This window comes from Engystomops pustulosus, chromosome 11 (assembly GCF_040894005.1).
Source record: "Engystomops pustulosus chromosome 11, aEngPut4.maternal, whole genome shotgun sequence".
NCBI lineage: Eukaryota > Metazoa > Chordata > Amphibia > Anura > Leptodactylidae > Engystomops > Engystomops pustulosus.
In genome coordinates, this window is record NC_092421.1 from 84232222 (window position 1) to 84247882 (window position 15661).

General features: G+C 49.1%; 1 protein-coding gene across 1 annotated transcript in view; it reads left to right on the forward strand.

Annotated features, from left to right (window-relative positions):
* The first annotated feature begins 4480 nt into the window (after positions 1 to 4480).
* ADAM12 (ADAM metallopeptidase domain 12) overlaps positions 4481 to 15661 on the forward strand; it is a 390586-nt gene continuing 379405 nt past the window's right edge. Inside the window, exon 1 of the mRNA XM_072130819.1 lies at positions 4481 to 4788. Within this exon, the coding sequence (XP_071986920.1) occupies positions 4686 to 4788 (103 nt within the window). The 5' untranslated portion in view covers positions 4481 to 4685. The remainder of the gene's footprint in view (positions 4789 to 15661) is intronic.

The window sequence follows — 15661 nt, forward strand, 5'->3', positions numbered from 1 at the left end:
CCCCCACCAACCATGAGAATGGGACCCCCACCAACCACGAGAATGGGAGCCCCCACCAACCATGAGTATGGGACCCCCACCAAACATGAGTATGGGACCCCCACCAACCATGAAAATGGGACCCCTACCAACCATGAGAATGGGACCTCACCAAACATGAGAATGGGCCCCCCAACAACCATGAGAATGGGAGCCCCCACCAACCATGTGAATGGGAGCCCCCACCAACCATGAGAATGGCACCCTCACCAACCATGAAAATGGGAGCCCCCACCAACCATGAGAATGGGACCCCCCAACCATGAGTATGGGAGCCCCCACCAAGCATGAGAATGGGAGCCCCCACCAACCATGAGAATTGCACCCTCACCAACCATGAGAATGGGAGCCCCCACCAACCATGAGAATGGGACCCCCCAACCATGAGTATGGGACCCCCACCAACCATGAGTATGGGCCCTCCACCAACCATGAGTATGGGCCCTCCACCAACCATGAGAATGGGACCCCTACCAACCATGAGAATGGGACCCTCACCAAACATGAGAATGGGCCCCCCAACCATGAGTATGGGATTCCCACCAACCATGAGTATGGGACCCCCCACCAACCATGAAAATGGGACCCCCCAACCATGAGTATGGGACCCCCACCAACCATGAGTATGGGATTCCCACCAACCATAAGAATGGCACCCCCACCAACCATGAGTATGGGACCCTCACCAACCATGAGAATGGGAACCTCCACCGACCATGAGAATGGGACCCCCACCAACCACGAGAATGGGAGCCCCCACCAACCATGAGTATGGGACCCCCACCAAACATGAGTATGGGACCCTCACCAACCATGAAAATGGGACCTCCACCAACCATGAGAATGGGACCCACAGTGCTCTGGGGAACAGGGGTCCTATTGTCACTAATGAGTGAAATTCTACAGTGATCTGTAGGTGGCAGCAATGTAAAATATCCCCGGGATCTGTAGGGGACATCAATCTATTTTACCCCTTGATTTGAAGAGATCACAACGTAGAGAAATGGATGGCACTCACCAGAATCCTGTTCAGATGCTTTTCTTCTTTATTGTGGCAATAACCAATGCTCACATGTAGCATATTTACATTTGTCAGAGTAGTGCCGTCCTCGTCTGTGGATACCCCCGTGATCTGTAGGTGGCATCAATGTATCATACCCCGTGAGCTGTAGGTGGCAACAATGTATCATACCCTTGTGATCTATAGGTGGCATCATTGTATCATACCCCGTTATCTGTAGGTGACATTAATGTATCATACCCCCAGGATCTGTAGGTGGCATCAATGTATCATACCCCCAGGATCTGTAGGTGGCATCAATGTATCATACCCCCAGGATCTGTAGGTGGCATCAATGTATCATACCCCCAGGATCTGTAGGTGGCATGAATGTATCATACCTCTGTGATCTGTAGGTGGCACCAATGTATTATACCCCTGTGATCTCTAGGTGGCATCAATGTATCATACCCCATGATCTGTAGGTGACATTGTATCATACCCCCAGGATCTGTAGGTGACATCATTGTATCATACCCCCAGGATCTGTAGGTGGCATCATTGTATCATACCCCCAGGATCTGTAGGTGACATCATAGCTCCCAACCGTCCCGATTTTGACGGGACTTTCCCGTTTTTCGTACCCCTGCCCCGCGTCACGGGCAGCTATGATATTGTCACGGATTTCCCCCCCAGGTCCCGCTGTGTCCCGGCGCTGTGTCCGCATAGTAAATACTTTGAAAGTCTGAACTCACAGTACAGAATGGCTTCTACAGACATCGGGAGGGAATCCTTTTCAGAGAAGTGTCGGGCTTAGCGCAGAGCAGGGACCACGTCATCAGCTTCAGATCTGTCCATATATGGTCACTGCATCTCCTAGGGTTCCCCAGAGCAGACATCGGGCAGGGAATCCTTTTCAGAGAAGTGTCGGCTTAGTGGAGAGAGCAGGGACCACGTCATCAGCTCAGATCTCTATCTGTCCATATATGGTCTCCAGGTATTCCCCAGACACAAGCTCTTTATATAATTAAATTAAATAAAGTTTTGCCCAGGCTGAGATTCGAACCTGGGACCCTCTGCACCATAGACAGAAGCTTAACTAACTGAGCTATAAGCCCAGTGATACAGAGCTGGGGATTTCTGGTAAGTAAGACATGTTATCTGCCATTTACACTGTGACACAGACTAATGCACTGATATATAGAGAGGGATCTTCTCAGAGGTTATTATTGTAATTATTGAGACTATTATTATTATTATTATAAATTTTATTATTATGGAGATGATTATTAATAATGGTAAAAATAATAATAATCATCTCAATAATAATAATAATAATAATAATAGTCTCAATAATTACAATAATCTGAGAAGATCCCTCCCTATATACCAAGGCAGTATATAGTTCTTAGTTACCAAAATTCTCTACTTGTTAATCACTGAGGTTATAGCTCAGTGGGTTGAGGCGCTGTGTTATTATTGTACATGGACACTGCAGGTTCTGGGTTCAAATCCCAATGAGGATAATTTTTTTTTTTTTTTAAATTATGATTTTTATTATTTTTAATATGGCTAAAATTTGGGGCGTGGCCAGGGAGTGATTGGGGGTGTGGCTTAGGGGGATCGCCATTTTGTCCCTCTTTCCTTTTCCCAAATGTTGGGAGGTATGGGTGACATCATTGTATCATACCCCCAGGATCTGTAGGTGGCATCAATGTATCATACCCCCAGGATCTGTAGGTGGCATCAATGTATCATACCCCCAGGATCTGTAGGTGGCATCATTGTATCCTACCCCCGTTATCTGTAGGTGGCATCAATGTATCATACCCCCAGGATCTGTAGGTGGCATGAATGTATCATACCCCTGTGATCTGTAGGTGGCACCAATGTATTATACCCCTGTGATCTCTAGGTGGCATCAATGTATCATACCCCATGATCTGTAGGTGGCATCATTGTATCCTACCCCATGATCTGTAGGTGGCATCAATGTATCATACCCCGTGATCTGTAGGTGGCATCATTGTATCATACCCCATGATCTGTAGGTGGCATCAATGTATCATACCCCGTGATCTGTAGGTGGCATCAATGTATCATACCCCGTGATCTGTAGGTGGCATCATTGTATCATACCCCGTGATCTGTAGGTGGCATCATTGTATCATACCCCATGATCTGTAGGTGGCATCCGGGTTCTCCAGTTTCCTCCCACACTCTAAAACATACTGGTAGGTTGTTTAGATTGTGAGCCCCATGGGGACAGGGACCAATTTGTCATGCTTTGTGTAGCGCTGCGGTATCTGTGTGTGCTATATAACTAAAGAAATTATTATCATCGATGTATCATAACCCCGTGCTCTGTAGGTGGCATCAATGTATTATACCCCTGTGATCTCTAGGTGGCATCAATGTATTATACCCCATGATCTCTAGGTGGCATCAAAGTATCGTACCCCGTGATCTGTAGGTGGCATCAATGTATCATACCCCGTGATCTGTAGGTGGCATCAATGTATCATACCCCGTGATCTGTAGGTGGCATCAATGTATCATACCCCGTGATCTGTAGGTGGCATCAATGTATCATACCCCGTGATCTGTAGGTGGCATCAATGTATTATGCCCCGTGATCTGTAGGTGGCATCAATGTATCATACCCCGTGATCTGTAGGTGGCATCAATGTATCATACCCCGTGATCTGTAGGTGGCATCAATGTATTATGCCCCGTGATCTGTAGGTGGCATCAATGTATCATACCCCTGTGATCTGTAGGTGGCATCAATGTATCATACCCCGTGATCTGTAGGTGGCATCAATGTATTATACCCCGTGATCTGTAGGTGGCATCAATGTATCATACCCCGTGATCTGTAGGTGGCATCAATGTATTATACCCCGTGATCTGTAGGTGGCATCAATGTATTATACCCCTGTGATCTCTAGGTGGCATCAATGTATTATACCCCATGATCTCTAGGTGGCATCAAAGTATCATACCCCGTGATCTGTAGGTGGCATCAATGTATTATACCCCTGTGATCTCTAGGTGGCATCAAAGTATCATACCCCGTGATCTGTAGGTGGCATCAATGTATCATACCCCGTGATCTGTAGGTGGCATCAATGTATCATAACCCTGTTATCTGTAGGTGGCATCAATGTATCATACCCCTGTGATCTGTAGGTGGCATCAGGTACCAGTGACCGGTCAGGCTACCACTCTGCCATGACCATCCCTGGTGTCAGCTTAGTAAATACAGGCAGGTTCTTTCATCCCAGCTGTTTTTTTGGGATCCTGCAGAGTGCGGCTGTGAAAGTCTGGAGGACAATAATTTGTTCCATTGTACTGAGAATTTGTAAGTGTTGGCACGAGCAGCTGTGGCGGGCGGCCTTCCTCCACTAAACGATCCTAATGCCTCCCACCAGCCAACACAGACAGTTTAACGCTCATTTACTGCAACGGTCAACATATCATCCCCCTGCCAAAAGGAAAAAAAAGTTTGAAGGGAGAAAGACTGAGATGATCATCCCCGGCAGGAGGGGTTAACGGAGCTGCTTTCAGGAAATCTCTCACATCCTGAGCCCCAGTCCCCTGTAAGTGTATATTATGGTGAAAGCCGAGCCGCAGTCAGGATAAAATGTCCGAGGGGCTCCAGGCAGAGCACGGCTCCTCGCTCCCGCCGCTCACCCTCGTACCGCTCATGTGTCTTAGCTGGCTCATCATTTCTTCCAGAGCACAAGGTAAGACTCCCAGACTTTCCTTCTACACGGACACAGTTTTGTTGCAATTTTTTTTTTTTTTTTGCAAAAAAATTTTCACGCTGCCTCGGGCAACTTGTCGGCGTCGTCTTGTAAGTTGTCTTCCAGTTCTCATTGTTCTCCTCTGGCTTTACCGTAAACCTGCTGCTGGACTCTCAAGTGCAATTCATTTCAATCTGCGGGCTGGGAATCATCACTGTACAATAGAGGGACCACAAGTACCAGCATGCCCAGCAATCACAGGGAACAGGGAGTGTGCTGACGTGCAGAGCTGAGATTGTCACTTGGTGTCATGTGAAGTGATAATAAGTTGCAGTCACCAGTGACGAGTTTAGCTCTGCTACATCTGCACATGACACACACGGGAATATCTGTTTTGTTCAGTGACAAATTCAGCTCTGCTACACGAGGACATTCAGTATCTGTTAGGGACAGAGTTGGATTTGTTACTTATCATTGTGATGATAACTCAGAGTTGCTGCTAGAACATCCTCACAGCGGAGCTAAAGTTCAGTTCACAATCCCTTCTCTGTGACTAAGTGGCTTGTCAACCACCAGCTGGTCACATGCCCCTAATCGCCAACCAATCACTGCCAACCCCCAAATAGGATCTTTGTCATACAACAATAACAAACTCCTCTCTACTACAGCAGATACTTTCAGTTCCGCCACATCCATGTACTGTGCCAATCACATCTACTTTACACAATTTACTCTTCCACAACTCTAGTTGAATTGATGTTAGGTTTATTAAACTAAAAAAGTTCTGTAACTCTTTCTAAAACACTTTGCATCTCAATTTCTCACCATTCACATGTTACTCACTTGCTGTCAGTGAATGGAAACTCTCTTTTTACATTCTAAAACTAAACACTTATCCATACTTAAGTCTATTGACAGTTGAGCTTTTGTTACAATGTGTTCCACTCTAAGGGCTCTTTCACATTGCCGTTGGTGCTCAGCATCCGTTGCGTTTTGTCTCCATTGTTCTTCCATTTTGCTTCTGTTTTGTCTCTGTGTCTGCAAAAAAAACTGAAGGTGTGTCACTGCAACATCACACCTGTAAATTAGAAAGTTATAGAACTTGTTAAAAGAGAAAAAAGGGGTAACTTGTAGCCCCGGGGTCACAATGCAAAATCAGAATCAGGGCCCCCTGTGTTGCAACACTTAAAGTCGTGGTCTATGGACGGAGCGACCTGGAACTCGGGCTCCATGACTTGGGTTCTCCATTGTCTCCTATGCAGGACCGCCACTGTTCAGGGCCCCCCCCACAGAATGATCATCCGCCCCTGTGTACACAGTGGTGGTCATTTACTAAGGGCGATTCGCGTTTTCCCGATGTGTTACCCGAATATTTCCGATTTGCGCCGATTTTCCCTGAATTGCCCCGGGATTGTGGCGCACGCGATCGGATTGTGGCGCATCGGCGCCGGCATGCGCGCGACGGAAATCGGGGGCGTGGCCGAACGAAAACCCGACGTATTCGGAAAAAACGCCGCATTTAAAAACCGAAAAAGTGTCGCTTGGGGAGCGCTTACCTTCACCTGGTCCGAGGTGGTGCATTCCGGCGCGTTGAGATACTTTTCAGCGCAGCAGCGCCACCTGGTGGACGGCGGAGGAACTACCTTCATAAATCCCGGCCGGACCCGAATCCAGAGCAGAGAACGCACCGCTGGATCGCGAATGGGCCGGGTAAGTAAATCTGCCCCAGTGAGTTCCCTGCACCTGAAAAGGGAGCAGGGTTTTATGTGACTTAGGGCCCCTTCTCCTCCTTGGGGTCCCCTGAACACAGTCACACTAAACCCCCGTGATGGCGGCCCTGCCTTTAATGGGATATGGATTCATAATAGTAAATTTGCCAAATCAGTGTAATGCCAGCTATAAATTTCCACTACAGCGCCCACTACAGGGTAAATGCTGTATTGCGTAATGGCTGTTCATAATAATGGCTAACAATGTATGGACAGTTCTGGTCGCTATAGCGGGAGCTGCCTTTTCTCAGGGATCCTCTATTTTGGCTCAAAGGGGAAGGTTCCCACCTATTACATTCTTGATGAAACGAACCCTTTATGTTCCAAAAATGATGAAATATCCAGAAAAAAGACAATGCAATATTTGAAAGGTGATCTTTAAAGGTGATTTTGTTCACGTATTATATTCTCTTCACTCTATTGGTTCGGTGTATTTTTTGATGAGAAGATATTGTAGTACTTATACCTGTAGCATATTGATGGTATCCAGGAATAAGTGAAGATGCTAAGGTTGCGTCCAACTTGAACACAGCCTAAAAAAACACATGCAATTGTATCAGTTGCTTAAAATTTGAAAGATCTCTGCTTGCTGTCAATGTATGTGCTCATTCATATTAACATCCAATGGCTTAAGCCCAGAACAGATATAGTTCCGCTCACAGTAAGGATCTTGCTACAAAACTAACAAGTCTGAACAACCCAAAGTCAGTGCCACAAATCGATCTTTCACATTGATACTTTGTTCCAATGTGTCAGTGCAGGAAAACTACAAAATATTGACATTGTCAATGCGCATTGATGTCTATTGATTCTCTAACAGAAAGCAGAGATCTTGCAAATGGCGAGAAAGTGTTCTGCAAAGCATTTTAGAAAGATGCAGGATTATACAGTATGCGGCGAAGGAGATTCATTTTCATAAAATCCCTTTAATTAATCTTCATCATTGTGTTAGTAACAAGGCGCTCAGGTATATACACGTGTTACATTATTATAAATTTATAACTACTTTGCATTTAACACCCTGCGGTTAATTTGAAACTAGTGCGCTCCATTAAGCTAACAAGTCAGCAGAGATAGCCGATAAGCCAGGCAGTAAATGTAGTGTGTACAGGGCTGGGCGCAGTACTGCAGGCTACCACTAGAGGCGTATAGCAGAGCCCAGTGCACAGGTATACAGCCCCAAGCAGGACATATGCACCCGGCTTTACCTGATGGTAACATTCATTCTGGAGTAACTTTTACTCTGGAGTGCTGCCTCATTTTTTGGATAATTATATGCATGTACGTCTTTTACCAGGACTGCTGAGTCTCTGCACCCCCCTTCTTAGGGGCTCCTTTTTTGACATTGTGCTGCTGTGGACTTTCTTTTTCTATCTATCAAATTGTTAGATCTCATTTGTGACTAATAATGAAAAGAGACTGAGAAAATGTGACAGAACGTTCAGGGCGTCATCTCTGCACAAAAACTATCATTGTGATGTAACTGCAGGGACTAAAAGTGACAGAGATGTAAAAAAAAATAAAAATTCTTCCTCAAATGAGGAAATGGAGACTGCTAATATTCTCAGATCTGTACAATAAGACAATAATCACTCCCAGAGATGATCCCATAGAAAGTGATGGAGTCGTTACTGGAGAAATTTTACATTTTAAAACTGACCTGAAGTATTTTCCATGTTGCATAGAGGTGATTCTTCATTTGGGAACCTAAAATGTATGTTTTTAGTAATGAAAATTGAATTTTTTGGAAGTGCACCTGCTCAGAGTAGTTGCATTTTTGCGCCATTTTAGGTGCAAATTAGTGATAGATCCCGTGCAAACATCTGTATAGCAGCCGCTCACTATTTCAGATAAGGCGCAGGCACTAAAAAACAGTAAGTGCCGAATTTTGCCGTGCGCCAGAAAATGGCACAAAAATGCGCCAAATTAACGCTCAAAGAAGTCTAACAGACTATGATTAATGTCCCCCCTCATCTATCTATTTTCTATCTATCTACCTGTCTAAGGCTACATGCACACTGCCGTTGCCCGCCGCCCCGTAGCACGACGGGCACACGGCAGCGCGCAGGGAGAGGAGGAGGGGGTGAGCGCATAGGAACATATGGGCCACGGTGCTATAATACGGGAAAAGATAGGACATGTCCTATCTTTTCCCGGTGTACGGAGCGGTACGGTGCTGCACCGTACCGCTCCCGTACAATGCCGTGAGCCCATAGAAGTGTTGGCCATAGAAGACGTCGGCCGTATATACGTCCCCCATAGATGTGTGTGAATGCAGGGTGCTAAACGTGCATTGGGGTGTCAAACAGTGTGTATTGGTAGGGCTGTCATGGCGTCTGGTGGGTACTGGTTAATACTTTTGTGTTTGTGACATATGTTTGAATACGTGTTAATACATTGTACAATATTACATTTCTGAATTGGGCATGTCGCAGTACCTGTCATATATAACGTTACATTGGCCTGGATAGTGTTAGGCCAACACCAGCGTTGTATATACATGTAATAGTGTACCCCTCCAGTTTTTCCACACTGTCTGTATTTACATTTGTTTTTAGATGTCCTTTTTAATGGGGTTTTTTAGTATTTGATGTAATATACTGTCGATTGAAATTACAATAAAGATTTTGATTTATTTATCGATTGAGGCATATTTGTGCTCTTCTATGGAAGCTTGATGGGGGTTATTATGTGTGTGAATGCAGCCTAATTCATATATAATTTAATGACCATCTTGGAAGCGTTCTCTTGTATGCCTATGATAATACTATTACTTTTCGGATACCTTTGCAATGCACCATATGAATATTAACCCCTGCCGGGCATAGTCTGAGGTCAGGCCGGCTTCAGTATTACTGAGATGAAGGTTGCTTCTACCTCATTGTGGTCTGTTGGGCACAGGTTATTCTTATCACAGTTGGTCGTATAGAGCGAGCGGGGAAAGTTATTATTGTAAGGTATACATTGTAACGCTCCTGCAGACTGTGAAAATGTCGCCCTTTACATAGACACAGCGGGTGCCATGCTGAATATACCCGGGCACGTTACTACTAAATATTAGAATATTTTCTGTGCAGCGGCCACACTTTAGGAAATGTCTCCATTGTCTTGTTTCATTGTTTCTCATGTGTGTAATGTGTCATTCTTACCCCTCTATGGCGCCATATTAATATGCCAGGGGACTCTTTGGCCTGTAATTTGGACAGAGGATGGTAGAATTATTTACACTGAGGGAAGTTATCTATTCTATGCTTAGTACATCTTCATCCAGTGTCAGTGGACATGTGATAAATCCCCCCATGTACGTGTCTACTGTGCTGTGTGATGATTTTGGAAAGTTTTATGCTCCGTAGCAGTATTATCCATACACTATTTATTACAGAGCTCCATTCCCAGGAAGCGTAACTTTTCTGGGCCATTTTATGGCATAAGCCATGTCCTTTGCCATTGCCCTAACCCCTTCTCCCCAGTAGGCCCTCCTGTTACCCACCCTAATGACCCCCTAATCTGTATAATACCCCATGTCCTGAGGTCAGCACCCATTTATAAACACTCCCCTGCATTTTAGGCCCCACTTATAATAGCATCCATTTATTTACCCCCTCAATGATGCCTATTATTTGTACCCCCCCTTATAATATCCTCTATTTATAATTTGAGCACCCCCCTCCTTTTAATGCACCTTTTTCTTTGCCCCCTCCCCTATCGGCCCTTTTTTCAGTAGCTCTCTAAAAAGGCCTCCTTCCCTGTAGCACCATTCCCTAGGACCTGTACTCCTCTCTCCCATCATGCCCCCCACCATCCCCCGGGACCTGTACTCCTCTCTCCCATCATGCCCCCCACCATCCCCCGGGACCTGTACTCCTCTCTCCCATCATGCCCCCCACCATCCCCCGGGACCTGTACTCCTCTCTCCCATCATGCCCCCCCCCCCCCATCCCCCGGGACCTGTACTCCTCTCTCCCATCATGCCCCCCCCCCCCCCATCCCCCGGGACCTGTACTCCTCTCTTCCATCATGCCCCCCCCCCACCATCCCCCGGGACCTGTACTCCTCTCTCCCATCATGCCCCCCCCCCTACCCCCGGGACCTGTACTCCTCTCTCCCATCATGCCCCCACCATCCCCCGGGACCTGTACTCCTCTCTCCCATGATGCCCCCCCCCTCCCACCATCCCCCGGGACCTGTACTCCTCTCTCCCATCATGCCCCCCCCCCCACCATCCCCCGGGACCTGTACTCCTCTCTCCCATCATGCCCCCCCCCCCACCATCCCCCGGGACCTGTACTCCTCTCTCCCATCATGCCCCCCCCCCACCATCCCCCGGGACCTGTACTCCTCTCTCCCATCATGCCCCCCACCATCCCCCGGGACCTGTACTCCTCTCTCCCATCATGCCCCCCACCATCCCCCGGGACCTGTACTCCTCTCTCCCATCATGCCCCCCCCCACCATACCCTAGGACCTGTACTCCTCTCTCCCATCATGCCCCCCACCATCCCCCGGGACCTGTACTCCTCTCTCCCATCATGCCCCCCACCATCCCCCGGGACCTGTACTCCTCTCTCCCATCATGCCCCCCACCATCCCCCGGGACCTGTACTCCTCTCTCCCATCATGCCCCCCACCATCCCCCGGGACCTGAACTCCTCTCTCCCATCATGCCCCCCCCCCCCATTCCCCGGGACCTGTACTCCTCTCTACCATCATGCCCCCCCCCCATTCCCCGGGACCTGTACTCCTCTCTACCATCATGCCCCCCCCCCATTCCCCGGGACCTGTACTCCTCTCTACCATCATGCCCCCCCCCCCCACCATCCCCCGGGACCTGTACTCCTCTCTCCCATCATGCCCCCCCCCCATTCCCCGGGACCTGTACTCCTCTCTCCCATCATGCCCCTCCCCCACCATCCCCCGGGACCTGTACTCCTCTCTCCCATCATGCCCCCCACCATCCCCCGGGACCTGTACTCCTCTCTCCCCTCATGCCCCCCATCATCCCCCGGGACCTGTACTCCTCTCTCCCATCATGCCCCCCACCATCCCCCGGGACCTGTACTCCTCTCTCCCATCATGCCCCCCACCATCCCCCGGGACCTGTACTCCTCTCTCCCATCATGCCCCCCACCATCCCCCGGGACCTGTACTCCTCTCTCCCATCATGCCCCCCACCATCCCCCGGGACCTGTACTCCTCTCTCCCATCATGCCCCCCACCATCCCCCGGGACCTGTACTCCTCTCTCCCATCATGCCCCCCACCATCCCCCGGGACCTTAACTCCTCTCTCCCATCATGCCCCCCACCATCCCCCGGGACCTGTACTCCTCTCTCCCATCATGCCCCCCACCATACCCCGGAACCTGTACTCCTCTCTCCCATCATGCCCCCCCCCCCCATTCCCCGGGACCTGTACTCCTCTCTACCATCATGCCCCCCCCCACCCCCCGGGACCTGTACTCCTCTCTACCATCATGCCCCCCCCCCCCACCATCCCCCGGGACCTGTACTCCTCTCTCCCATCATGCCCCCCACCATCCCCCGGGACCTGTACTCCTCTCTACCATCATGCCCCCCCACCACCCCCCGGGACCTGTACTCCTCTCTACCATCATGCCCCCCCCCCACCATCCCCCGGGACCTGTACTCCTCTCTACCATCATGCCCCCCCCCCCATTCCCCGGGACCTGTACTCCTCTCTCCCATCATGCCCCTCCCCCACCATCCCCCGGGACCTGTTCTCCTCTCTCCCATCATGCCCCTCCCCCACCATCCCCCGGGACCTGTACTCCTCTCTCCCATCATGCCCCCCATCATCCCCCGGGACCTGTACTCCTCTCTCCCATCATGCCCCCCACCATCCCCCGGGACCTGTACTCCTCTCTCCCATCATGCCCCCCACCATCCCCCGGGACCTGTACTCCTCTCTCCCATCATGCCCCCCACCATCCCCCGGGACCTGTACTCCTCTCTCCCATCATGCCCCCCACCATCCCCCGGGACCTGTACTCCTCTCTCCCATCATGCCCCCCACCATCCCCCGGGACCTGTACTCCTCTCTCCCATCATGCCCCCCATCATCCCCCGGGACCTGTACTCCTCTCTCCCATCATGCCCCCCACCATCCCCCGGGACCTGAACTCCTCTCTCCCATCATGCCCCCCATCATCCCCTAGGATCTGTACTCCTCTCTCCCATCATGCCCCCCACCATCCCCCGGGACCTGAACTCCTCTCTCCCATCATGCCCCCCACCATCCCCCACCATCCCCCGGGACCTGAACTCCTCTCTCCCATCATGCCCCCCCCCCACCATCCCCCGGGACCTGTACTCCTCTCTCCCATCATGCCCCCCCCCCCCCCGCCATTCCCCGGGACCTGTACTCCTCTCTCCATTCATGCCCCCCACCATCCCCCGGGACCTGTACTCCTCTCTCCCATCATGCCCCCCACCATCCCCCGGGACCTGTACTCCTCTCTCCCATCATGCCCCCCCCCCCGCCATTCCCCGGGACCTGTACTCCTCTCTCCCATCATGCCCCCCACCATCCCCCGGGACCTGTACTCCTCTCTCCCATCATGCCCCCCACCATCCCCCGGGACCTGTACTCCTCTCTCCCATTGTGACCCCCCCTGCCTACCCCTTTCCTTTTTTCTGTAAAATACAATCAGATACTGTTGATCCTGCAGCAGATCTGCTTTTTTCTCTGAAGCTGGTAGCCATGATGCATCATCACATTGCGCTTGCTGGCGTCAGCCACACAGAGCAGCGGCAGAGGCCTCATGTCTCTAATGGTGGAGCGGGCAGCTCCCTGCTTCAGCATTACACTAGCTTTATACACTAGCCTTATACACTAGCCTTATACACTAGCCTTATACACTAGCCTTATACACTAGCCTTATACACTAGCCTTATACACTAGCCTTAGGCATGTGCTCCAGTTGTGCCAAATTCTCAATTCCCAAAACCTCTAAAAGCTTCCTGCTAGTTCTACAACTAAATCCACCAAGGATAAAGAAAACCTACCACCACGGATCTACCTATGAAGGTAGATCTGGTGGTAGGTGCCTCTAATGTATGTAAGGATAGCCCTTTTTAGGAGACTTATCCTTTAGTCCCCTTTATCTTTTTTAATCTTTAATTGTAATAATATGCTAATTTACCAAAGAGGCTACTGGGGCGTGGAGTAGCCGGAGCTGAGGCTACACGACATGGCTATTCCATGCCCCAGTAGCCTCTTTGATCCTCCTACCCTGATATCTTCAGAGCACAGCTATGAGGAGCTGCGCGCCCTTGTCCATGAAGCCGGAGTTCTGCGCATGTACAGTAGCTGTGGCTTCAGACTAGAGACCGTGCAGCCGGTGGCCATTAAACCTGCCACTCCCTGCCGAATCCTCGTGCCTTGTGCCTTAGGGAAAGCTGTGTCTGATGCCCTGTGCTGTTATTGTGATTTCCTGTTATGACCCTTGTTCCGTTTCTAACATCGCTCCTTTGCCGCCTGCCTTGACCTGTTGCTACGTCCCCGACTCTGATCCCGCGCTGCCCGTCCTGACCTCCTGCCTGTCCCTGACTATGAGATTGCCTTCTGGTCCTGTACCTTGACCTTGCCTGCCACGGTGGACAAATCCTGGGGAACGAGTGACTAGTGATAATTCCTTGGATTTGGCTATTAGCACTGATAAACCAGCTAATAGGAGGGGGGTTCATTGAATGTTATACCATTTAGCCTTTTAGTTGTATATCGCTGAAGCACCAGAGCTACAAATACATCTACTTTTCTGTCTATTTTTGGTTCCCTTGACCATATTGAAGGTTTATTTCCCGAGCACATAGGACGTATCACTATGTACGGCCCATTCCTGCGGAGAGCTCCATCCTCGCTTATAGTGAAATGTTCTTGACGGTGCACCCTGAGGAGCGGTTGTGTCTGGCATTTGTCCCATCTAAGTGTTTGCTTACACAGCATTGGGCTGGGTAGATAGCGGCCGCCTGCTCAGCAGATGTATATACAATACTATCCCCACCCCCACATGGAACGTATACATGTAATTAAACACAAATGGCACCCGGCTGCCCAATTCGTCGCGCCAGTTTGGATGACACTGGTTTAATCACAGTTTGTTAATACATGTCACTTATTAATGATGTCTTGTGGGCGCCGTGTTAAAACCAGCACCATGTCTAATGCATTTACCTGGTACTGAATCCAAAAGATACAAGTCATTTTCTCTGTTTAATCTCTCATTAGTTATGCGACTTACATCAGCTCCATTTAGTCTGTTTGTTATGTTTGCGAGCGCTCGTTTCCTTTCTTGTGGCTGTCGGCTCGCTACAAAATTCCCAAAAGTCACACCTCAGCTTATAGGAACATATGGCGTCCTAGTCTGTGCCGCTGCTGCTCGCCCTGCTCAGAGTCATGTGTCAAGGAGAGGCAATGTCTTAAGATGCTCTGCAAGATGTACAGTGCTATTAATCCTCGTTTATCAATGTACGAGATGTGATGTCGGGAAAAGAGGAAGAACTCGACTTCAGGTCAAAGTATCTCCTTGTTTTTTTTCATAGGGATAATATAAATGGAAATCTATATGGTCAGTTATGATAATTTGTAACGTTTTACTAACTTTGTATAAATTGTGTCCCTGTAGCATCACTGCCCTTGCTGAAAGTGAATATGATCCACCACATGGAAAAGGAATGCATGTTCCTGCCAATAAGCTTATATTGTCCTGCCCTGGAGACGCTGGATTGCTCCCTAGTTTACTTCCGTTTGCAGTCTGAACAGTGCTCTAGTGGATGGGTTGCTGATTGAGTCTGTCATGTTGGCTCCCTGCAAGCTACGGTTTACATGCTCTAACTCTCAGAGATCTGCCCCTTTTACCTAGAGCTCTACTCACACAAATATTCTGCTTGTGTTCCCATTGCCCAAGTCTTCTTTTCCATATTTTTCTGGTCGTGCTGCGGTTTTCTATTTCTAGATTCAGATGTTTTTTTGCTCTCATTCCTTGACTATTCTTTGTACCTGCGATTTTGTACCTTGTTAGCTGTAAGAAGTTGTGACCCATCCTTTTGTGTTATTTGTATGTTTGACTTTGTGTCCACACTTTGG